This window comes from Conger conger, chromosome 11 (genome assembly GCF_963514075.1).
Source record: "Conger conger chromosome 11, fConCon1.1, whole genome shotgun sequence".
NCBI classification, from domain to species: Eukaryota; Metazoa; Chordata; class Actinopteri; order Anguilliformes; family Congridae; genus Conger; species Conger conger.
This window is the reverse complement of record NC_083770.1, coordinates 7796362-7822746: the sequence shown is the minus strand read 5'-3', so window position 1 is coordinate 7822746 and position 26385 is coordinate 7796362. Positions and strand designations below refer to the sequence as shown.

At 44.5% G+C, this 26385-nt stretch overlaps 2 protein-coding genes across 2 annotated transcripts in view; both read left to right on the top strand.

The window, feature by feature from the left end:
• trim36 (tripartite motif containing 36) overlaps nt 1–7733 on the top strand; it is a 34588-nt gene extending 26855 nt beyond the window's left edge. The window contains 3 exon segments of the mRNA XM_061261413.1: nt 2019–2316; nt 4149–4408; nt 4411–7733. Of these exon segments, the coding sequence (XP_061117397.1) occupies nt 2019–2316; nt 4149–4408; nt 4411–4559 (707 nt within the window). The 3' untranslated portion in view covers nt 4560–7733.
• Nucleotides 7734–11473: 3740 nt separating this feature from the next.
• ccser1 (coiled-coil serine-rich protein 1) overlaps nt 11474–26385 on the top strand; it is a 138669-nt gene continuing 123757 nt past the window's right edge. The window contains exons 1-3 of the mRNA XM_061260523.1: nt 11474–11661; nt 19269–20427; nt 23659–23843. Coding sequence (XP_061116507.1) covers nt 19299–20427; nt 23659–23843 — 1314 coding nt within the window. The 5' untranslated portion in view covers nt 11474–11661; nt 19269–19298. The remainder of the gene's footprint in view (nt 11662–19268; nt 20428–23658; nt 23844–26385) is intronic.

Sequence of the window (26385 nt, the reverse complement as noted above, 5' to 3'; positions counted from 1 at the left end):
GAGACTATAAAATGTGTTTTTTAAGCTTTCTCAGGCAAGCCACAGGCTCTTACATGGTGTTGAGCACTCCCGGCTCAATGCCTTGATGTTGCAGCTTTAAACGGTGACCTTGGATCACATTCATATTTTGTTCATAATGGTTGTCATAAGGATTAGGTTTGGGATAGCTGGTCCCAGATCAGTTACTGAGCATGCACGCAAAGCCTCCGACATTCACATTTCGGAATGGCTAATATTCTCAACGTGCCCATAAATTAACAGAATTATTGTTTGATTGTTTACTTGTGAACTTGTGCAAAGCGCAGCCATTTTACTGATGAAATTATTAGATTCGTCGTGACCAACTTTTCAATTATTAAAGTTGTGAAGAAAGGGGTAAAATATGAACTCGACAAAGGGAATACGTCCATCAGGGAGCACCAACGGAAGCGTGAAATGAAAACAAAAAGCTGGGTCTCATCTGCATGCCTGGCTGGTCCCCGCGTGGGCTGGCAGCCGGCCCAGGTTAATGAAGGCCGAGGGGAACGGCCCAAACGCACATTCCTCTGCTCTTTGGGAGGTGCGGGAGCAGACGCGCCGGCCGTTAACCAGCCCGAATTTCGCATCGCGCCACAAAGCTTCACGGCCCCTGTCCCCGTGCCATCTTACTCCCCGTCTCTCCCCCCCCCCCCCCCGCCCCCCGCCTCGGTCCCTGTCCCCGTGCCATCTTACTCCCCGCCTCTCCCCCGATCCCACCCCCTCGCCCCCCGCCTGCACATCGACCACGGTGTACCATTTCGGTTGTAATTCTGAAGGATTTTGGCGCCGATACTTGCACCAGAAATGCGACGGATGATGTTGGCTCAGGATAAAAGAACTGGGATCCTCCTTCTGTGGCTTTTTTTTTTTTAATTTTTGCGAAAGGAATGCGCAGCAGTCCATCATTTGCATTAAGATTGACTCGGAAGAAGAAGGCGGGTTTCAAATATAAACGTATTCCAAGGTGTGGTTATTACCGGTTTTTCCACAGTACGTCATTTTAAATATTTTGGACTGAAACATTGTTTTAGCATCCGGAGAGATGTTCTCTGAAGTCAACATTTTGATGTGCCTGCAAATCAGCAGAAATGTAGCTCCAAAATGCAGATTGAAATCTGAAATTTGTCATAATCCATTTGTAATGATGACTGCTTTGCAGTTAAAAAAAAATAGTTTTCATAATGCATTGAATTGAAGAGGCTAATGACTTCAACATGACGTGTGGTTTTTCCATCAATTATCAAGAAGACCTTGTACTTTCATATAACAGAATTTCAATCCTTTTACTCGGATATCAGTCAGTTCATATAATTGTATGAAAGCATCCTGTCCGATCAATGACTCATAGACCGATTTCCAATTGCTTTCAAAAAAACAAGTATAAACTTGGACTGCAGCATTTGCTTTTGAAGGAGTAGTTCCACTTCTTTATGCTTGGTGACAATGGCGCCCCCACCTGATCAAACCATAAACTACAAATATTTTGGATTAAAACAAGGTTTTTGGCTTGTGTTGAAACTAAAATTGTTTGACTTGGTACCGTTGAACATAATATTTCATCATTGTAAACTATGTAATTGTAGTGCAGACTGCATTTTAGTGATTGTAGAAGCTTCACACAACTGTTTACATTTCATGGCATTGGATGTTGTGTCAAAAATAATTTATAATGAATCATTATATTTTGACAAGTGTGTAAATCCATATAAATGGTAAACTGTAAGCCATGACATTGGACTGGCAAACTCAGACTTAATTTTAACGGTTATCTACTAGCTTTTAACCAATGACACACTGTGTTCACTTCATACTGCTCTACTGTCTGCTCTGTTTTAAGATTATTTATCTTTTTGTTTTTTGTGTAGCACTTTATAACACCTTTGTCGTGAAGTCCTTTGTAACAGAAAAGGTGCTATATAAGTATTATTATTTTTTAATACTGTTATTATGAAATATCAATTCTCAAGTCTCAGAGCGGCCATTTTGTTTCTGCTCCTCAGTGTTCAGCTTCCTGTTTAACGACAAGTGCGGCTTCAGCCCCGAGCGTCTGGCGCTGAGCAAGCCCCGCGACTCGGTGGAGAGCGTGGCGGGGCTGCCCTTCCTGCTGGCGGCCGAGCGCGTGCAGACGGGCGGCTACGTCTGCCTGGACTACATCATCGGCGACACGGGCATCTCCCAGGGCCGCCACTTCTGGGCCTTCCACGTGCTGCCGCACTCCTACCTGGTGAAGGTGGGCGTGGCCTCCGACTCCAAGCTGCAGGAGTGGTTCCACAACCCTCGCGACACCAGCAGCCCCAGGTATGGAAACTTAACTCCACGCGAAGCCTCGTTCTAGTTTTCCATTGTGTGGTTTTTACAGGCAAATGCAGGGTTGTTGTTGTGTACATAGACGTTTGTGGTTGGCAAATATCTATATTTCCATAGTACTGAATTTGAAGGTTGTACAAGGTTGATGTTTAGACAGAAATGTACATTGCCACAACCGGTCTACATGCTTGTCGACCTAATTCGCTTTCGCTGGCCTGCATACAAAAACATCCATGGCCTTTATGTGGTTGGAAAATATCTTAGTTTGTATTTGTGTTGTACAAGTGAGAGTTCGGGTGGTATAAGTGAGAGTTTGGGCGGTATAAGTGAGAGTTTGGGCGGTATAAGTGAGAGTTTGGGCGGTATAAGTGAGAGTTTGGGCGGTATAAGTGAGAGTTTGCGTGGTATAAGTGAGAGTTTGGGTGGTAAGTGTGAGTTTGGGCGGTGTAAGTGTGAGTTTGGGCGGTGTAAGTGTGAGTTTGGGCGGTGTAAGTGTGAGTTTGGGCGGTATAAGTGAGAGTTTGGGTGGTAAGTGTGAGTTTGGGCGGTGTAAGTGTGAGTTTGGGCGGTATAAGTGAGAGTTTGGGCGGTATAAGTGAGAGTTTGCGTGGTATAAGTGAGAGTTTGCGTGGTATAAGTGAGAGTTTGCGTGGTATAAGTGAGAGTTTGCGTGGTATAAGTGAGAGTTTGCGTGGTATAAGTGTGAGTTTGGCCGGTATAAGTGAGAGTTTGGGCGGTATAAGTGTGAGTTTGGGCGGTATAAGTGTGAGTTTGGGCGGTATAAGTGTGAGTTTGGGCGGTATAAGTGAGAGTTTGGGCGGTATAAGTGTGAGTTTGGGCGGTATAAGTGTGAGTTTGGGCGGTATAAGTGTGAGTTTGGGCGGTATAAGTGTGAGTTTGGGCGGTATAAGTGTGAGTTTGGGCGGTATAAGTGTGAGTTTGGGCGGTATAAGTCTGAGTTTGGGCGGTATAAGTGTGAGTTTGGGCGGTATAAGTGTGAGTTTGGGCGGTATAAGTGTGAGTTTGGGCGGTATAAGTGTGAGTTTGGGCGGTATAAGTGAGAGTTTGGGCGGTATAAGTGAGAGTTTGGGCGGTATAAGTGTGAGTTTGGGCGGTATAAGTGAGAGTTTGGCCGGTATAAGTGAGAGTTTGGCCGGTATAAGTGTGAGTTTGGCCGGTATAAGTGTGAGTTTGGCCGGTATAAGTGTGAGTTTGGCCGGTATAAGTGAGAGTTTGGCCGGTATAAGTGAGAGTTTGGCCGGTATAAGTGAGAGTTTGGCCGGTATAAGTGAGAGTTTGGCCGGTATAAGTGTGAGTTTGGGCGGTATAAGTGTGAGTTTGGGCGGTATAAGTGTGAGTTTGGGCGGTATAAGTGAGAGTGTGGGCGGTATACGTGAGAGTTTGGGCGGTATACGTGAGAGTTTGGGCGGTATACGTGAGAGTTTGGGCGGTATAAGTGTGAGTTTGGGCGGTATAAGTGAGAGTTTGGGCGGTATAAGTGTGAGTTTGGGCGGTATACGTGAGAGTTTGGGCGGTATACGTGAGAGTTTGGGCGGTATAAGTGAGAGTTTGGGCGGTATTAGTGAGAGTTTGGGCGGTATAAGTGAGAGTTTGGGCGGTATAAGTGAGAGTTTGGGCGGTATAAGTGAGAGTTTGGGCGGTATAAGTGAGAGTTTGGGCGGTATAAGTGTGAGTTTGGGCGGTATACGTGAGAGTTTGGGCGGTATAAGTGTGAGTTTGGGCGGTATACGTGAGAGTTTGGGCGGTATACGTGAGAGTTTGGGTGGTGCACGCGAGGGCTGACCTGCTTCCCGTTGCCGCAGGTACGACCACGACAGCGGCCACGACAGTGGCAGTGAGGACACCTGCTACGAGCTGTCCCAGCCCTTCACCCTGGTCACCGTGGGGATGGGCAAGCTCTTCATCCCCAAGGGCTCGGCCGCCGCCGCCGGCGACCACGGCAACCGCGTGCTGCCCATGCCCCAGCGCATCGGCGTCTGCCTGGACTACGAGGAGGGGCGGGTCTTCTTCTACGACGCAGACACCATGCGGTGCCTTTACGAGCGGCAGGTGGACTGCTCGGGAACCATGTACCCCGCCTTCGCCCTGATGGGGAGCGGGGGGGTGCACCTCGAGCAGTCCATCACTGCCAGACGCCTGGCGTACGGCGCAGCGGGGCATTAGAACGTCCCCTTATGTTGCCCCTCACCCCCCCTCCCCAACCCACCTTCTAGATGGTTCCTCTGCCCGGGCTCTGCCTTTGAGATCTTGGTTGTAGCCATTAGCCGTTAGCAACCATCTCCATTTTTAAGTTGGTTTGCATCATGCCGCACGCAAGTAACACCTTTTTAATGTAGCACTACAGTAATACTTAAGCCAAGTGAAAACCTGAAAAACCTTGCCTACGACCACTGGTGTGCCTTTACCCTTTTAAATGAATTATGGCATAATAATAATAATAATAGTACTAATAATAATAATGGTGATATTGATGATCGTAATACCATCTTGAAGATGGTCAGTAACAATAATGGTACTAAATGAGCTTTGAGTTTTGGTAACTCCACTGAGTGTCCATTCCAAAAATCTGTGAAAGACCTTAAATGTTCATGACCAACATTCACACAATAATAACTGACTTGCACAAATGTGTCAGATGTAGTCCCCCCTCAGCCCCCTTGTAAACACTTTTTATGTGAGATGGCTTTAAAAACGGTCACAGGGAGGTTGGATATTTTCAAACCCAACCGCAAATATTAGAACTTTTAGAACTACTTAAATTCACGGTAGGGGTGAAGTGTTCCTTTAAGCAAGTTTTACAGGGTGAATCGATGAAAGGCACAATCAAGTAAAATGTCCACTTTTTTAAAATGATTGTTATGTACAATAGGTAGGAAGTAGTGTATTGCAGTCTTGAAGATATTACATGTTCGTCAGAGTAGTGCTTTTGAAAGTTATATTTCATAACCCCCACCCCCCCTCCCTTTCTCCCCTGTTCACCTGCACATAGCCTGTATATATGGTCACTGCAGTTGTAACGTAACGTGTTGGTCCGATTTCACACATTTCTTCTGAAGGATGTCTGTTCACTGAATTCAGTACAATGTTAGTAACTGAGACACGAATATTAGCACCTTGCACATTAATGTCTACCCTCTCAACACTAGTTAATAGCAGAACACATTTACTTTAGGGTTGTAAGGTAACTGTTTATACATTTCCGAATTGAGCACCACCAAATGCAATGCACCTTTAAACTAACTTGACTCTAATACAAGTAACATGCACAAATAAATATAGAAAACTTAACATTACCTATTCCACAAAGGATAAACTGCAGTTGCACTATGTCGATGTTGATCATGAAATGAAAATATATTTCCAATTCTAAAGAACCGATTATGAAAATTCATTGGTCTAATCCAGTGTCCTTACCTATTTGAAAGCCGTCGAGAGCAAAGCTGATATTGTAAATATTGTGCGCTGTTCATGTTTGGATTTTTTGGATTTTAATTATTCTACTGCTTAGATGGGTCTCTTAAACACCAAGAATGTATTTCTGTATAGGACAGAGTGTGAAAATAAAAGCAGGTTTGAGCTGTGCAGGTGCTGCTGCTTAAACCTCTAGCTGGATGCATTTCTTATTGGATCGGCCATCTTGGAAAGAAATGCAGTGGAACGAATGTAGTTCAGCGTGGACAATGGAGACGTTCCAGCTGTTTAAACTGTCAATTGGCCTTGGCGGAAAAGGTCTGCAATTGTTGGGCTGCACAGAAAAGTGGGCCACTTGTGTCTTTCACCCGAAAAGGGATGTATTTTTATGGGAACTGGAATATTTGTGGGTCTGGCCAGGGTGTTTTGCTGTAATATGTGTGCGTGTGTTACCTCAGGATCTGGCCCACCTGGCCTATAGCTACCTACCTCCTTGCTATACCCTGGCAAACTTCTTCAGTGTACATACTTTTCTCTGCTCTATTCAGGAGCAAAGCAAACGACCACTTATGCTTTGCGAGGTGATTGGCATTTGTTTGCTGCATCGCTTACTTTCAGAGATGGTCCAACCAGGCAGTTCTTCTTTCCGGAAGGTTCCTCCAACAGTCGGCCTCCCTGGATTCACGTGAATAATAATAGCGAAACAGAAATTTGCTGGGGCAAAGAGGAGAACTCATTCATTTAAAAAATTAAGCAATTCAGCAAAGCTGTTCTTATTTTTATATTTTAAAATGTGCGTATCTAAAGACGGTATGATATCTAGCTGGAATGCAGCCAAAAAGGATTTAAAATATCTCGAATGAATTTCTAATATTGGATGCCTCTTGAACACATCTGTAGTTAGAAAGATGGACTAGTTGAATTTGTTGAAACCAATTAGTGTCTGCTGTTTCGGGTGCTATTCACAATCCTTAAGTAAAATGCAAAAATATGCTAACACATTAACCATAACTTGTTTAGGGCTTGTTTATTTGATCATTGTTATCTGTTTAGTTTGAAAATCACATCTAAGCAGCTGTAAGAAATGTTACATTCAGTTTAAATGGTGACCAATGAGGAAAATTACATCTACTTGTATAACTGCCATGATCACTGGGCTTTTAAAAATGTCTTTGCTTTTCTGTCTTTGGTTTTTGTTTTGAGTGTTTGAGTGTCCAAGAGTTTCTTTTGTGTTTGTGGTGAATCTTTTTTTCTGTGATGAATATTGTAATCATTTATGGCATTTGGGTACAAACTAATGGGTACAGAAACTAAAGAAAATATCAGTCTTTTTTTTCTGTTATACCATTTAGATGTGACACTTAGAAACCACCTGCACGTCTTTTCGACTTCTGCATCAGAATCCATGCAGGAGATATGCAGGTTTTCTATACTGGGTTACATAAGTCGGATTTCATCCGACAGTAGGTATATAATCTCACTGAATGTATGCTTATTTTGGGGGTACGAATAGAATTATTAAATTGTTGACTAAGTACTTATGACCCTGCTTCAGGTCATGAGGTGGGAGACGCATTGGTTTTGTAGGAAACACTGGATAGGAATAGGCACTGTTGGTGTTTGTTTTAGCTGCAGTTTTTGGGCTAATGAAGCAGGATTTCTCTTCAGATGGTAAATTAAAAACCAAATATTTGAGGACTTCCTATCTGTTACATTTTTTTCAAGCTAGCACTTTATAGCATGTACACTTTGCGCTGTGCAGTACTGTGTGGATTGGTGTGCAATATGACTTAGACTACAAGAAGTACTGTATTTGAGAATGGAAATGGGATGTAACATAGCTTTCTGTGAGTGTAATGCTTTAATGAAAATGGGCTGTTTCTGTAATCTGTTTCTTGAAATAATAAGCTTTTTTAATTTGCTGTTTGGGGTTTTTATATAAAATAAACTACAAATCCATTTCAGTGTGACTTTTATCACGATGCTTCTGATTTCATTTGTTGTCAAAATGGAAGATATACACTCAGTGATCACTTTATTACATAGACCTGTGCACCAGCTTGTTAATGCAAATATTTAATCAGCCAATCATGTGACAGCAACTAAACTAAACGAAACATGATCACAAGGTTCAGCTTTTTTTCAGACCAAATGTCACAATGGCGAAGAAATGTGATCTAAGTGACTGATCATGGAATGATTGTTGGTGCCAGACTGGGTGATTTGAGTATCTCAGAAACTGCTGATTTTCACACACAAACTCAAGAGTTTGCAGGGAATGGTACAAAAAACATCCAGTGAGCAGCAGTTCTGTGGATAGAAATGCCTTGTTAATGAGAGCGGACAGTGGAGAAGGGTCAGACTGGTCAAAGCTGACAGGAAGGTGAAAGTAATGCAAATAACCACATATTACAACAGTGGTATGCAGAAGAGCATCTCTGAACACACGACGTGTCAAACCTCAAAGTGGATAGGCTCCAGCAGCAGAAGTCTAAAAAAGAAGTCGGATACTTAAAGTGCTCACCAAGTGTATTGTTTGGTGTTGCCAGATAGACCGCTTTCCCCAGCCATCACAAACTAGCCTGAAGTGAATTGGTGCACTGTAAATTAAAGCATTCATTAATCCTTGGCTTCCGGATGAGGGATATAAATCTATCCGGGAGGGAGAGCCTGTAATCCAAGGGCAGGTGTATGGGCTGCAGTTGTGCAAGTTGACTCCTCCTAGCTGAAAACTCAATTATTCATTTAAATGGGAGGCAATTCTGCTGGACCTGTACAATACAGCTATTTATTTTTGGTATATTCTCACAAATATGCCTTTCTGAACCCTAACAGTAGGCTGAAAGTACTGCTGCGTTATATAATTGAGATACTTCTGGTAAATGGGTCTGTGAAAAAGAGTGGAGTATAGTTACATGTGCACAATGCTCGTGTTGCTCAGGAAGTGCTTTGTCACTGTATATGATGTCAAAGGGGGGAAGTTGATCGAACATGAATGTGCTTCCCCAGGAAGGAAAAATGTATATTTCCCAGGTTTGTTCTCAACAATAGAGCAACACATATTCAATTACTTTACCACAGTAGATGGGCATGTTGTGCAGTTCTCTCATGGGACACGTTTTTATCTTTTATCAATATGAGTTTATATACTTTTTCAGAATTTACTGAAACCTGTGGGCTCACAGAGAAACCGTTTGTTTTACTGGTAGTGTTTAGAGCTAAAATATACTTACTCTCTCCAGATAATTTTGTAGTAATTGACATGTTTGTTGTGTAATTTGTATCGATGGCAGCATGTAGCACATAAATAGATTTTTTTTCAACATAAGACAAATCCAGGCAATGGTTTTCTGTCAAAAGGAAAAGCCACACACAACAAGGAACACTGTTTTACTGGTCTTTTTTAAAATCACTAAGGAATAAGTTTTCCTATAATTTCAGTGTATATGGGTTTGGATGAAGAGTGAGAATAGTAAATGTATTGTAATATTTGCGGTAAAGCATTTAGGGGAGAACACATTTGCCAACAGCTAATAATTATACAAATATTTGTTAATGACAGATTTGTCTGAAATTGAATGCGCAGTATGAACCAGGACCTTTTGAGAAAGTATGTTTCAATGCAAACCAAGATTTAGAAGTCCTTCCAAGTAGGCAAAGACACATGCAGGTATATCAGGGTATGTTTACTTTTGGAATGGTACTCAGCGTGCCAAGCACAAATACTTTGTGTTCTAGGTAGTATACTGTACAAATATATCTTTTGGGAAACAGCCAACATCTATCGCAGTATGATCCATTGCCTAGAAGTCGCACGACATGCCAATAATTTCCAAAGCTGTGAATGCCTGCAATTGCTCATTGTATTACCATGAATGTACACTCCCGTTCAAAAGTTGGTGTCAAATGAGCCTCATACCGTAATGCTGCTGCCAGATATGCAGTCGATACCACAATGGTTTCTCCTGACTAATTTTCCTGTTGAACTCAATGGAAAAGATATTCAGAAGAAATTATTCTTGTCATATGTACTGCATATCTGGCTGCAGCACAGTGGTTTGAGGCTCATTTCACATCTTGGACCCTTGATGACTTGAAGCGATTTAGTCAACAAATGTGTTCCATACTGCATCAGCATAATTTACAGCTGAATCTAGTCCCGCTGACCCAAATCCCATTGACGTCCATTCAAAGAGTTTTAGTATCAGCCTGAAAATAAGTAATCCAGACTCTCAAGAAGTCATGGCATGCAACCAAATACAAAACATGACTATTTTATCTGACATTATGTTCATTTGTCTCAAACATTGAAATGGGGGCTATGTATAAAAATAAAAATGACTACATGGTGTAATGAAAATGTATAAAAATATGATTTAATAAAAGCACTGTGAGTCTGTGCTTTGACTACATATGAATTGTTTACAAACACAGAACATAAAATATGAAGTCAGAAAAAGCAGAAAAAGACAAGTTGATTCCAAACTTTTGAAGGGTAGTGTACAGGGGAGATCGGGGTCTGTTGTGACAGGGACGTAACAATGGGAAACGATAGACCCTGTGTCACAACAGACCCCACTCTCCCTTATATCTATAATATGTGTTCCATTGTTTTATGCAGCCATTGGAGAGGGTTACCATTCAATCCAGCTATCCAAAGGTGAACACCTTGGGAATTGGAAGCTTTCAGGAATGTGGTTGGAACCACATGTTCATTAGAACCTGTATATTGTCCTTAAATAATATAATTGCATATTGGTTTTCTCTGGGACTCATATAAATGATCAGCTTGCATTTTACCGCCTGATTAAAAAACCTGATGTGCGTGTCTATAAAACTGGTGATCTGTGCAATATTATCAACATACTGATTCATTTTTAATGATGGACTTTATTTTGCTTTGTGCTGCTGAAGGATAATTTGCATTGATATACTGAAACACAAGGGATATAATAATGATAGGGAAAATGGCTGAAGCCAGCATTTTCAGGGTTAAGTGGCAATGACAAGCGTAGTTTGCAGAACGATGATGGCAGTCAAAACAGGAACTCAGCACAGCATGCGAAAATAAAACAGACTGAGATAATCTGATTTGTGGATTATCCATACATTTGGCAAAACGAATGCATTAAAAAGCATTGTGGAGATATGGATATATGAAATACAGATATGATATCCCATCATTTTAGCTGAAGTATGAAAAGATGCACGTCTTGCCAAATTTGACATTCAGCCACATTATTTGCATTTTAATAACCATAAAACATGTGGCATTACCTCATTATTACATTGATTTATTAAATCATCAGTTGTAGCAATTTGAGTGACTCTCAAACATCCATATGTTCATCTCCTCCAAAATATGACACATCTTGGACCTGGCAATGAGTATTTGAAAACATTAACTATTTACATGTTTTAATATATAGAAGGTGCATAGCTACTATTTCAGGACCAAATTACCTGAGCACCCACCACAAGTGCATGCTAACAATTACCTGAGATAAAAAGCAATTGTCTTAATCGTATTATCTTTTTGTACAAATGGGGAAGTTACAGAAGGCAATTCTTGTGTCTATTACCCTGCACACTGAGCTGAAGATGCTCGTACGCGTGTTATGCAGGAGGAAGACGGAGGTGCATACGTCACGCTCACGGCCTGTAACACGGAAGAGGAGAGGAGAGGAAGGAGACTCCACGTCATTGAGGTGCATTTGTGCGAGGGGGCACTGAACGTGCATTACAGCTAAATCCTGAAATACTGCCATTTCTTGTATTCACAAACGAGCCCATCATGGATTACATTCTAATTTGTAATTGGACTTTGGAATATCGATATATTTGAAGCGACTCTCGCATCAGCTCCCAGATCCAAGATAAAGATTTTTTGGAATTCTGTTAAAGGTAACGCTGTTGCATTTTCTTAGCTGGGTAGCTAGCTAGCTATCCGCTAACATAACGTTTGCTAGTCCTCTTGACACCGGATAGACTATGGACTCGCAGGTAGATTGGTGGCTTCTGTTAGCAATAGACATATATTTCCTTTAGCTAGACATTTAGATGGTCAACTAGATACTGCACACTGTGGATACATGTTTTGTGTTAATGCAATTCTGACCAATTGCTTATTTGGGTTTATAGTCTATTTTGAGGTAGCTATGCTTACCAATTTAGCTCTCGAATCCCATTCCCAGTAACCTTAAGCTCATGTACTGTCTTACTCTACACTATTATCAACATTGCCGGCTAACTGTTAGCCTGACAGCTAGCTGTCACAATCTAGGATCCGATTATTCAAAATAATGGTTTATAAGTTAGCCTGATAATGGCCCTCCTATTTTGTTGCCTGGTTGTTTGGGGCATAGCTGATTCCGACAATATATTTTAATACACACCTGCCCTTATCAGGTGGGAATGCGGAACAGGCAGTGTGTTAGTTGTAGTCTACAATAGTTAGGATCCCTGGCCACCCAGTTCGCATGAACACTGGATGTCTTATCACCTATCTTAGTTGTAATTCTTAATTATCTGTCAAACTGGATATTTATCACAATCACAGCAACAATACCGGCAAAGTTTATAATGAATAAATACAGGCTATAGTATGGCTATTATGTATGGACGCTATGGTAATGGTTTAAGCAAATCACAAAAGTTTCCATATTTTTTTGTTTTCCCAAAGCTTTAATGACAGTCCAATGTGGCTGCAATACCAATGACGAGTGCAAAGCGTTCTTGACAAGTCCGTAGTTACCATGTGATAGAAACATAGTGTAAAGTAGATTTACGAAGTGATAACGAGGAGCAAATATGCAGGCTACCGAGAAGGTTGCACGGCGGAATTACACACATTGACAAGGGATATTGAAGTAAACATAACAAGAGATATTTGTGAAATGTCCGAGACAGTGGTTGAGGAGGTGTCCAATGTGATTAAGACAAATAAAAAGCGTACACCCAACTCCACACACCATGTAACCGCAGAGATAAGACGTAATTACGATGTAGGTTTATATTGGTTCGCACATGTCTTCCCAGTCTAAAGCAGGAGAGACGTGTCAAAGCATCACGTTAATCAGGATTTGCACGTTGACCCAGTCCCGGTGGTGTGAGATCACATCAGCAGTGCAGAGGCATTAATCGGAAAGCTTTTTGATGAAGCTAGAACTGTTCCTTTGCCCTGAGGCTTGTAGGAGGGCCGGTATCTCATTCGTAAAATTAGCGATTTGTCTTTGACACATGCCAGTACATTCTTTCATGGCATCATCTCTTAAATGTTACGATTAAATACGATTAAAATGTTACGAAATAATAGTTAGCCTAAAAATGTTTCAGAGACATCCACGTTTTTAAATATTTGATATGGAAATGAAACATCTTCCAGTTACTATACTATAAAGCTGGTGTCAGTGTTCTCATGATTTGATGTGATTTTAGACTAGCTAGCCTTTAAGCTCCCCCACTGGGATGATTCTGATGCACATTTGTTTAATGTTTTCATTATTTGTATTGTATCTCAGCAATATGTATTGCTGTTGCAGTTACTTAAGTGTCAGGCTTGTTTAAATGTGAATTGCATCCGTATGGTCTCTCCACTTGTAATGTGATTGTCAAGTCTGAAGTCAGTTAGAAGACTTTATTGAGTTCATCAAGGTGAATTTTTACACTGGTTTGTAACCGTCTGGTGGTGCAAAAGGCTCTACCTCTTTGACTTAAAATGATACATTCCTGACAAATAATTAGTGCTTCTATTTGTGGTATGTAGCAGAACTCTCACACCAATGTTAGTGGGGCTCCAACAAGCCTAATTATCTGCATTCTGGGGGGTGTGCAACCTGTAGGCTCAATTATGATCGAGTCAAAATAAAATGATGAAAGCCCAAAACATTTTTAATGTGTGATAATGTGAAAATTTGGCATTTAGCCAACCAAGTTTGATTGAAAATTAATATATTCACAGTAGGCATATAGTTCAGAAAAGCATGAGAGTGTGATTTATCATCACTGTTAAATTGTTCAGTGAGCTGTTTAAGTGGAGTTCCAATGATATGACCTCGACACTGTACTGAAATTGGTCATGTTTGACTTTTTAGAGAGCTTGTGTTGGTCACATTAATCATGTTTAGCTTGTCTTGCGTTTTCAAAGTATATTTTATGGGTTAGTTTCCTACTGCTTATCATTTGATTTGCAATTACCTTTTCAAATGTTTTGTGGTTGCATTAGTCCTCTTAGAAAATGGAATTTTCCTGATTAATATTCTGTTGGCCAAATTATTTTCAATGTAATTAGAAAGTTGAAAAGTTCAACTGAATATAAATGTGATTAGCTGTTTTTCCTTAATTGCATATTTTATTATAATATTATTTTCAGTCATATTTTTTCAATTGCCACTGAAATGTGCAGTTTTACACAATTAGGCAATGGGAAATGTAATTCATTTATAATGTGAATTTTACTGGTACAGTTGATATAAAGTACATTGTTTAAGGACAAATCAGCACTCGACCACCTAGCCTACTAAAATCTACAATTCTAGCAATTAAGCAATCAAATGAATGTTCTTTATGAATGAGAGGACACATTACCTCCCTATATAGGCTTATTATTTGTAAGCCTATATAGGTAAATAGAATGTCATGTTAGTAATGGCAGTTATTTTGTGCTGATGACATTTTGAAATTGAAATTGCGCCCTCGTGTACCTGTGCACTCGTGTTCTTATGAGCTTGACTTACAAGTGCACCAACAAGTCAACTACTTAGAATGCGAGAACATAAAACACGTATTTGTTATACGAATGTGTGGTGAACATACGTATATTGGTATATTTTTATTAATATATTATAAAGGGGAAAATGCTCAGCAGTGTATTAAGGTGAAGATAAGATAAAACTTGATATTTGCGGCTAACCTTAGTCATCTCCAGTCAGTGACATTACCTCGGGTCACAGCGGTGTTTGTATATAGTCCCCCCATTTCAGGGCACCATAATGTTTGGGACATATGGCTTCACTAATGCAAGTATAAAAATGCAAGTAATGCAGGTATAAAAGAGCTCTCAATTATTGCTGTTTATCAACATGAGGACCAAAGTTGTGCCAATGAAAGTTAAAGAAGCCATAATGAGACTGAGAAACAAGAATAAAATGGTTAGAGACATCAGCCAAAAGTTAGGCTTACCACAATCAACTGTTTGGAACATAGATAAGAAGAAAGAGACCACCGGTGAGCTTATTAATCACAAAGGGACTGGCAGGCCAAGAAAGACCACAACTGATTACAGAAGTATTCTCTGGCGGCCTGTAGCGTAGTGGTTAAGGTAAATGACTGGGACCCGCAAGGTCAGTGGTTCTAATCCCGGTGTAGCCACAATAAAATCTGCACAGCCGTTGGGCCCTTGAGCAAGGCCCTTAACCCTGCATTGCACCAGGGGAGGATTGTCTCCTGCTTAGTCTAATCAACTGTACGTCGCTTTGGATAAGAGCGTCTGCCAAATGCCAATAATGTAATGTAATAAAGAAAAATCCCTGAACCCCTATCCGACAGATCAGAAACAGGCGTGATTCAGGTGTGGATTTGTCAATGATACACTGTCCGCAAAAGACTTCATGAACAGAAATACAGAGGCTACACTGAAAGATGTAAAGGTTGGCCAGGTTACAGTTTGCCAAGAAGTACTTAAAAGAGCAACAACTTCTTTAATTTCTTTTTAAAACTTCTTAACTGATTTTAGGTCAGTTTCAAGTGAGAGAGTGACCTTGACCAAAGAAAAAACATCCTTGTTTCAGGTTAGGTACCGCGGTAATGCGTAGGCACCCGGTTGACTCGTAATCAGTACACCTCTCATTTAAAATGCATAATTTTTATTTGGGAGGTGCAGTCATTAATCACCCGTGCCAGACCAGGCTGAAGTTATGAGTTTGTTCCCTAAAACCTCAACCTAACCCTCTAGCCTAAGGATACAGGGAATGCATGTTTTAAAATGCCGCTCAATGGAAAAATCTAGAGAAACATTCACACATTTCATGTCTCCACATAGACATTAAGTCCCTCTGGAATGTGGGTTTTCCACAATTTGGGACAAAAATCACTATGTGGGCGAAGAGGGGGGCTTTTGAAAAGCAAAATAGATTGTACAATACACAGATACCAAAATATTGTACATTGTTTGGCAAAATTTCTAAATTTCCTGAGAATATAGGCTATTTAGGCTTGTTTCTAAAAGCTTAGATTTGTTTTGAATTAACTTGTGTTTGTTTGGACTCTACTTACAATGCGTGAAAGTTGTTTTAATAATTAAAGTTTAAACCGCATTAGCCTACTGGTTTCAATTTACAGACGCACATCTCGCTGATGTCATTAGCATGCTCGTTTGTGCACAGAACACGCTGGAATAGCGGAATAAACAGGCTGAATAATGTCATATTGCTAACTAGCTAATGTTAGAATGTATTGTGTTTAACAGCAGACTACCTAGTTACAATTCATTGCATGCCTGGCTTACAATTTGCCAACTTGGCAGTAATCTAATAGGTAGTTTGGATGGATCTCTCCCCTTTGCCGACTGTTGGAGCTTGTAGCCTCATGTTTAGACAATAAAATTCAGCTTGTAGTCTTTTTAGCTTTGTTTTCCCAAACTAAACAGCTCTGGATATGCTTTAACGGACATAAAAATAGTCCCAGTGGTGTACTTCTCCGTTGGACACAAGATAATAAGACGACAGAGAATTTGTAACTGTAAAGAAAACCGGTAGTGCCTTAAGCCCAGTTTACATTGTCGATAAAGTCTGCGAGCCTCACTGTGTAATCTGAAACACTTGAAATAATCCAAGTGGTTGTTATGTGGGCTAATACTTACAGCCGATTCAAAGGACTTTGATCGCCTGTTATAATAAGTCACATATTGTATGCCTCTGTAAGAGGCCTTTACTTGTGCGTTCTCATAGAAAGATTATTCATTGTACGAAAGCATAGCTCGTCTTAAAAAAGACTTCATTTAAGTAAAAGTGCTTGAAATAGCCCCAGTTATAATGTGGTGAATCTTTGTGGGACGGATGAAAACCCATTGCCAGGTGCTGACTTAGCGCTGTCAGAAGAGGAGGGGGAAAATAATGGGAAAATTGAAAATGTCACAGTGTCAAGTCTGGTGGTTTGAAATAGGCCTACACAAGTGCTGTGTGACAGTTTGCTTCCATTCTATTCTAGTTCTATTCCTAAATCACTTTCATAGCTCTTTAGTGGAGTCATAAAAACCAGACACCAATTGTATGTGCAGCATACTCTGCTCACACTCCCGCTCAGTAATTCTGCTGATGGGCAGGAAGTGTAGAGGTGACCCTAAATATTGTCATGCTCTGGATTCCAGATAACAGTATTTTGTTGCCTACTCCTTGGAGGGCTTCAAATAATTTTTTATGGAGTTTCTGAGGATCTTTATGTTGATGCAAGTATGCCTCTAAATTGACATTTAACATACAGTACATAATATAGGCTACCGCGTAAATGTTTTCTCAGCAGTCATATTTAACAATGTGGACAGACTAAATAAACACTAAGCCTGGGGGAGCTTAGTGCCTGTAATCGCATTCTTTGGGTTTTATTTTCTGAAAAAAAACCGTACAATCACAATTTATTGTCTGTGGTTAATAGTCAGCATGAATTGTGTGAGTGAGAGTGAGTGAGTGAGAGAGAGTGAGTATGAGTGAGTGAGTGAGTGAGTGAGTGAGAGAGTGAGAGTGAGTGAGTGTGAGTGAGAGAGTGAGTGAGTGAGAGTGAGTGAGAGTGTGTGAGAGTGAGTATGAGTGAGTGAGTGAGTGAGTGAGTGAGAGAGTGTGAGTGAGAGTGTGAGTGAGAGAGTGAGTGAGTAAGAGTATGTGAGAGTGAGAGTGTGAGTGAGAGAGTGAGTGAGTAAGAGTATGTGAGAGTGAGAATGAGTGAGAGTGTCTGACTGACTACATGTATATACAGTCATGGACAAAAGTATTGGTATATTGCAATTCTGTCAGATAATGCTCAGTTTCTCCCAGAAAATTGTTGCAATCACAAATGTTTTGGTTTTAATATCTTTATTTGTTTGGCTTGCAATGAAAAAACACAAAAAAGAACCTGTGGGTTAATTTGACTTCTGCATTTGACCCATCCTAGTTACCTAGGAGCAGTGGGCAGCCACAGTGCAGCGCCCGGGGAGCAATGTGGGGTTAAGGGCCTTGCTCAAGGGCCCAACAGCTGTGCGGATCATTTTTATTGTGGCTCAACCGGGATTCGAACCACTGACATTGTGGCTCCCAGTCATGTACCTTAACCACTACGCTACAAGCCGCCCCGTATATAATTTTACACCTAAATCAAAAAAGGGCCAGACAAAAGTATTGGCACCCTCAACTTAATATTTGGTAGCACAGCCTTTAGAAAAAATAACTGAAAGCAATCGCTTCCTGTAACCATCAATGCGTTTCCTACCAAAGAATTTTGGAGCGCAATGTAGGGCCCAGTGTCAGAAAGCTGGGTGTCCGTCAAAGGTCATGGGTCTTCCAGCAGGACAATGACCCAAAGCACACTTCAAAGCACTCAGAAACGGTTTGAGGGAAAGCGCTGGAGAGTTCTGAAGTGGCCAGCAATGAGTCCAGATCTGAATCCCATAGAACATCTGTGGAGAGATCTCAAAAAAGCAGTTTGGAGAAGGCACCCTTCAAATCTGAGTGACCTGGAGCAGTTGGCAAAAGAAGAATGGTCCAAAATTCCAGTAGAGAGGTGTAGGAAACTCATTGATGGTTACAGGAAGCGATTGTTTTCAGTTATTTTTTCTAAAGGCTGTGCTACAAAATATTAAGTTGATTTAGGTGTAAAATTATATCTGATTTGGATTTTTGTCTATTCTTTTTTTGTGTTTTTTCATTGCAAGCCGAACAAATAAAGATATTTAAACCAAAACATTTGTAATTGCAACAATTATCTGGGAGAAACTGAGCATTATCTGACAGAATCGCAGGGGTGCCAATACTTTTGTCCTTGACTGTATGTATATATATATATGTATGTGTGTGTGTGTGTGTGTGTGTGTGTGTGTGTGTTACCTAACTTAGGAGGACTGTACAAATAACATTGTCAGAGTGCTAACTTGGAAAAACTGTGTACAATATTGTCTACAATATCTGACCATCTTAAACCGGGGCGGCCTGTAGCGTAGTGGTTAAGGTAAATGACTGGGACACGCAAGGTTTGTGGTTCTAATCCCAGTGTAGCCACAATAAGATCTGCACAGCCGTCGGGCCCTTGAGCGAGGCCCTTAACCCTGCATTGCCCCAGGGGAGGATTGTCTCCTGCTTAGTCTAATCAACTGTACGTCGTTCTGGATAAGAGTGTCTGCCAAATGCCAATAATGTAATGTAATGTAATGTAAACCGTCTGTACTTGATTCCAGAATGTCTGTATATTCAGCTACAAGACCCTTTTTTTGCTGTCTGCCTCTGCAGTTGCTCTGCTGCCCCCTAAGGCCAGTGTTTGTATTTCAGGCTGTAGACCGCTGCGACCTCCATGCTCTGATGGGTGAATCGGGATCGCGCCGCTCCACCCTGGTCTCCCGGCTGCCCATATTCCGGCGGAGCGCGGGCAAGCGGCAGGACTCCCTGCCCTCGTCCCCGTCGTCGGGCGGCGTGGGCAATGGCGTCCACACCTCCTCCCCCTCCAGCACCAACTCCAGCTCCAGCAGCACGGGCAAGCGGCGGAGCCTGTTCCGCACGCCCTCCATCAGCTTCCACACCAAGCGGCACAGCGAGCCGCCGCGCCCCGAGGCCCCGCTGCTGGGCAACGGCGGGCAGGCGCCGGACGCCGCCTTCCAGAGGGCCGATGACTCCGGCCGGGGCAAGACCCGCCACTCGTTCGGGTTCGGCGGGCACCGGCACAAGAAGATCTCCAGGTCCCAGACGGAGGACTTCGAGAAGGCCCCGAGCAACCGCAGCGTCTTCATCAACTGCATCAGCTCGGCGACCAACGAGGCCGACGACTCGGGCTTCCTGGACGACTACAGCGGGAGCCGGAGGTCCTCCAAGCACCGGAAGCAGCTGCTGCCCAAATCCTTCTCCTCGCACCACCGCTTCTCCAAGCACGCCCCGGCGGAGGCGGCCCGGCCGCAGGACGGCCCAGCGGGGGAGCCTCCCAAACCGGGCACCCCGGGCTCCTGCCCCGGCGAGCTGGGCGAGAGCTCCCTGCAGTCGCCCATGTTCTCGGAGGACCGGACCACGGCCGTCACCCCGTCCGAGTTCGTCCCCGCCACGGAGGACTCCGTCTCGGAGGTGGACCCCCTCCCCGCGCTCACCCCGCCCGCCCCCTCCGACCCCGCCGCCCCCGACCCGGCCCCCCGCCCCCCGTTCCCGCCCTTGGCCCCCCCCACGGACGACCCGCCTCCCGGAGAGGCGGAGCCTCCTCCCGACCCCGCCCCCCCCAGCGCGGAGCCGCCCGCGCCCCCACAGGGGGAGGAGCCCCGCTCGCCGGCCGAGGGGGGCGCGCTAAACGGGGGGCTTCCGGAAACGAGCGGTTCGGACCCGGACGACAGGCCCGGGGAGCGGGCGGGGCGGCGGCCCCGGAACACGGTGGTCATTCAGGAGCCTGGGAGAGGGGCGGGCTGCGTCAAACCTGAGGCCAGGCCCACGCACCTGAGGAAGCCGCACGCAGGTAACGCCCCGCCACACCTGTACTCGTCCCGTCACACCCAGCCGTCTGTCACGGTTATATAACCGTGACGATAACTTGTTTTGCAAGAAAAGCCACAGTCTGGCAATGTCCACCTGTAATCCCTATCCATTTAGTCATCAGGCTCTCAATGGGCCTGTAAATGTCAAGTACTTTGTGTCACGGTATATATATGTGTGTGTGTGTGTGTGTGTGTGTGTGTGCGTGTGCGTGTGCGTGTGCTGAACTAAGATCAGTTTCCCCTTTTCCGTTTTGGGCTGAAAGGCGAAGCTGATCCTGGAGCATCAGTCCCACTTTGATACACTGTATTTATATTGGCCCAGAGCTCCAAGCTCATTCATCAAATGTACAGCCCAATGCATAAGGCTAATGAGCAGGTAGCACACAGCCTGATATAATAATGATCAGCGTTATCATCCTCAACAACATCTTCATTAATTATAATAATACACACTGAATAGCATTGGTCTAGAGGTGTTCAAGGGCCTGAAAGCAGGAGCCCTGCCTTCAGCTCGGCCGGCTGATCTCACTAATTAGTTCTGCCTCCTCACTGAGGAATTGAGCTAATGAGCAAGTCCTGGTGTAACAGAAGTAACTCATTACTGGGGAGGACTCTGACCTTCTGAACCTGGATTTTACACCTTTGGTCTGGAGCAGTTGTTCTCAAACTCGGTCCTGGAGACCTCCATGGTAACATGACTGCAAACCCATCGTTTTAACAAGCTGCTCATTTGTGGCGATTACACTTTTCCCGTTTTGAGAGATCATTTTTAGCCACAGCATTTCCAAAATAGATCCATGGCATGAAGAATAAAAGTCTCATATTCCCATTGTGTATAGTGTCACGTAGGAAAAGTGTAATTAAGGGAAATTAACATCTTGTTAAAATTCTGGGATTGCAGTTGTGGATGGAACAAAATTCACAGAGGGGTCCCAGGACCAAGTTTGAAAACCGCTGGTCGAGAGCAGGGGTCTCAAACTCCTGCGGGTCTACTATGTTTCGATGTGTTCATGCACTTAAATGCTTCATTTAAGTCACCGATTGGCTGAATTGTCTGCACACCTTGTTTCCAAGGGCTGATCTGAATGCTGATGGAAAGGAAATCACAAAAAACAGCAGTCTCTGCAACCCACGTTTTTTGCGAACTTTTTTCTGTTCACCGTTCATTAGCTAACAGTTGTAAAAGGTAGTGCGCGGCAAACAAAAATGGCTGCTGATGGGCAAAACGCAGAGAGAATAAAAGTTGATAATTATTTGGTTGTTATTGATTGGTGCAGTCATTAAATCAGCTGTGGTGAGTTCCTGGTCACAACAAAAACCTTTTGGCAAGTGGGTCCCCAAGACAGGAGTTGAGATACTGCATGGGGCTCGGAATCTGCCTGAGGTCGAAATCCTGCCGTGTGTTTCATCCACCCATGAACTGATTTCTAATTGGTTCTACGTCCTGGCTGAAGGATTGTGCTAATTAGCAAATCCACAGAACAAAAATACCGGGGAAGACTTTTCCGTTCTGAACCTGGATTTTACACTGATGCATGTAGTGTGTTTTCCTGGCTTAGCATTTGCATGTCCTTTCTCAGTGCTGATACACCGTTTGCTGTTCTGGGACCTTGGTTAATGTAGCACAGACCAGTGGAAAGGATCTGGAGCTCAAAGTTTCCAAAATGTAGACACAAGTGTCAAAAGAGAGCAACATTATGATATAGCACCCCATTAATACATTTCCCTAGGTGCTGCGGTTCCTTGCTACACCGCTCTCTAATATGCAGAACAAATTTTTTTTGAGATGCATAAGGACACTTCAAGAAGCTTTTTTCTTTTCTTTTTTTTTCTGGTTCAGATGGTATTAACCTGTTAAACATTGAGCGTATTTAATGTGTTTTTAGTCATATTTGCTTTGAAGTGGGTTATTGCTGTGGCTAATGCGCACTAGAACTGTATGATTATTTTGTCGGCTCTCTCTTGACTCGTTGATTACAGAGGAAACAGGAAATTGAGAAAAGGGTTATTACGGCAGAAAATATGACTGCTGTGGATGTAATAATATGTTTTCCTCAAGGCGTACGCCTGAGTGGTGGGGTGTTTGTAAGCAGTGTGTCATCCTCTCTCCAGCGTTGCTGGAACGGTGCGGTGTTGTGTGTGTGGTCGTTGTGTTTCGTGTTGTATTGTGGCATTGCACATTATTGTTGCTTGTATTGGTGGGTTCGGGTGGGTGCGTCTGTGTATGCTGGTGGTGGGGTAGTACTCCTCTCTCGCTGTCGATGGGCAGTGTGTGTGTAAAGTGTGTGTGTATGTACGTATACGGGGTGCCCGGGCACTATGCGCCTGTGTTTTTGTGCTTTTTCTTGCATATGCGTGCAGCTGCGCACACGCGTGCCTCTCTGTGCATACAGCCCCCGCCCAGTATGGTTTAGACTATGTGTGCATACGTGCGCGTTTGTTTAGACTGTGTGTGCCTACGGGTGTTTGTGCGTGACAGTGACCTGTGGGCGTTCCTCCTCCACACTCCCTCCTGTGTGATTTGGACTGTGCGCGTGTGTACGTGTGTGCGCACGTGTGCGTTTGCGCGTGATAGTGACCCTGCGCCTCCTCCCCCAGGCTCTGTGTGTGTGACAGTGACCCTGCGCCTCCTCCCCCAGGCTCTGTGTGCGTGACAGTGACCCTGCGCCTCCTCCCCCAGGCTCTGTGTGCGTGACAGTGACCCTGCGCCTCCCTCCCCCAGGCTCTGTGTGTGTGACAGTGACCCTGCGCCTCCTCCCCCAGGCTCTGTGTGCGTGACAGTGACCCTGCGCCTCCTCCCCCAGGCTCTGTGTGTGTGACAGTGACCCTGCGCCTCCTCCCCCAGGCTCTGTGTGCATGACAGTGACCCTGCGCCTCCTCCCCCAGGCTCTGTGTGCGTGACAGTGACCCTGCGCCTCCTCCCCCAGGCTCTGTGTGCGTGACAGTGACCCTGCGCCTCCTCCCCCAGGCTCTGTGTGCATGAGAGTGACCCTGCGCCTCCCTCCCCCAGGCTCTGTGTGCGTGACAGTGACCCTGCGCCTCCTCCCCCAGGCTCTGTGTGCGTGACAGTGACCCTGCGCCTCCTCCCCCAGGCTCTGTGTGCGTGACAGTGACCCTGCGCCTCCTCCCCCAGGCTCTGTGTGCGTGACAGTGACCCTGCGCCTCCTCCATGCTCTGTGTGCGTGACAGTGACCCTGCGCCTCCTCCCCCAGGCTCTGTGTGCAGCAGTGTCAGCCCGTACCGTGAGGCCGTGCGGATGGAGAGGAGGCTCCGCTCGGCGTCGGAGGGGGCCGGGGGCCCGCGCCTCCACCTCAACCTCAAGGACCCGCACTACTCCGAGGGCCTGGCCCTGCTCAAGCAGAGGGCCGGCTCGTCCTCCTCCAAGCTCGGCAGCCTGGTAGGTGAAGGGCTCCTCCGCCCCCATCCGCAGGGCTTTACCCTTTCAGCCCCACGCCCAGTGTGCTGGCGCTCCACCCAAATCCCCTGGGGTTCGGCTTCGGTTAGGAGGGTTCTAATAGGGGCTCACAAACAATAGCATTTCATTTTCATGGAGAAGGTGTAAGGTCGAGAGGTGCATATGACACTCGAGGGATTTTACGGTAGTGCCTTGTTGCAGTCTTGGTACCGAAAGGGTGAAACCATCGACCAAATTCGCAGCACCCAAATTGAGCGCACTCTCCCGTACCGTGCGAAACTGGGTAATGGCACATCCTCACGAAGACCTGGCACGTTTTCCAGTCTCGCTTCACGCACGGAACAGCCTGTTTTTCACTTCCCTTTCAGGCTTTTCTTTTTTAGTTTCGCTCCAAATTTGCACTTTGTGTTTCTGACTGAAGTAATTGAACTTCTTAACTGGAGTGACGTGCGTGAGTCGCAAATCGGGGCACGATTACATCTAGATTCAGTAATTTAGCAGTCCCTTGTGTCCAGAGAGCCTAACGTAGTTCACATTTTTACATAGTGTCCTTTTTACAGTGCAGTCCGTAAGTATTTGGACAGTGACACATTGTTCGTCCTTTTTTCACCCTGTACTCCAGCAAACAAGCTGTTAAAATAAAACAATCATGCGGCTAAAGTGCAGACTTTGGGGGGACCGTGTACGAAAAGGGCTGTAATTCCTACACGGTTCACCCAATAAACATATATAAACACCCTCAGATTAAAGCTGAAAGTCTGCACTTTAACCACATTATGATATTCTCAACTGTTTATTTGCTGCAGTACAAAAAGTGCAACAACAAAAATGCGTTGCCGTCCAAATACTTCCAGACTGCAGTGTGTACGGCTGGCTGCGGCCCAAACGGCGTGCGATGGGGTCTGAGAGACGTGCCGGAGCCCCGGGGCGGTGGAGGGGAAGGCCCGAGTGATCACGTCGCGGCTGAGAGAAGCCTCGCGGTGCCCGACTTTAAAGAGCTCTCAAAAGCCCCGACTCGCAAGCGCCGAAGATCGATCGCCAGACGAGGGCTCGGGGACAGCGAGACCCAGCAAAGCCTTCAAAAATTCAAAGGGTTTTTCTTTCCTAAAGCCGTCTCTTTGCAGCCGCACCGGGAGCTTCGCGAACGGCCGCGGGCGATGGCGGGAAGCCCTGGAAGTTTCTAGAAGCTCCGGGAACGTTCCGGCGCGGCGCGGGGAGGGGGTCCGGTCTCCCCCGCAGGACGGGACAGACGGCACGCAGCGAGGGGAACTAGAAACGAGAACTGAAGTGTCACAGCGCAGCGAACAATTAAAACACTGAGCGGCTGCATTGGAAAAACTGATTCACTGGAGGAGCGCAAAATGCTACTTCAATCGGTTTGTTTGTCTTTTAGGTTGATTCAAAATGTTTAGGTCTGTTGAAATATGTAACAAATATGTTACAAAAGTAAGAAAAAAAGGGGTTTATCCATTGAAGTCGTCTAACCTTGTTGGCTCCAGTTGCCCTTTCTGTCACTTGCCGCTCATCACCACGGCAGTATCGCCGACGTTCTCTGTTCAAACAAGATGGCCGACTCCTGCTATCCTTCCATGCTCTGGAGTCTGGATTTCCTTATTCCACAGGCCTCCAGCTGATAAAAGGGCTGTGATGCTGGCCGTGTTACTGTGGATTTTGAGAATGCAGTGCTGGCCCTCTGGTTACTGCAGAGAAAGTTATCTTTGATGGGACTTTTTAGTCTCAAACTTTAGCCGACAGGTTTTTTTGGGGTTTTTTTTTTTTTTACCACATGCCTTCTCAATCTGTTCCTTTGATACACTACACTAAGAAGAGAGGGGGTGCATGAAGTCCTCCTCCTAGACTGACAACTTCCGGCCGGTCCCTCTGGGCGACCGCGAGCAGGGGACCCAGATGGCAGTAAAGAAAGAGACCAGGGGCCCTTGGGAATTGTGGGTAACAGGCATGAAGCTTAAGCCAAGAAAGGCACGGCTCCCTCAGGTGCTGGCAGCGCAGGCTCTGCACCTCTGTTGAATTCGCCAGCGCCTCCGCGAACATCAGACAGAAACTGTATAAAACCTCAGGCTCCGGTGTCTACGGGAGGGGAACAAAATGTGCGGTGCCGCTGTTTAACAAAATTGCCGTTGTGCAGTCATCAGGTCGGGTATAAGCTGTCGCAATAGAAGCAAGCGTACATACAAAGTATTTAGCACAGGTGCTAGGTAACAGGAAGTCAGGAAATTATACCCAATTACCCGCACACTGTTATTAATGCTCCCTGGTGATGTTTATTAAATCAAAGGTCTTGCTCACTTTAATACGTATCACCAGGGAGCGTTTACAGAAGTGCTTGGGTGTTATTTCCTTACCGGGTGTCGGCTATAGCAAGCGAATGCCACTGCTCAACCTCTCACCCCCCTCCCCCTCTACAGGCTATTGTTCAGGGGGTAACTCTGGAAGGCTTTGCAGTGTGTGTTACTGAACTAAAATAGCCTGGCACAGTCATTCATGCAAAGAGTGACACGAAGAT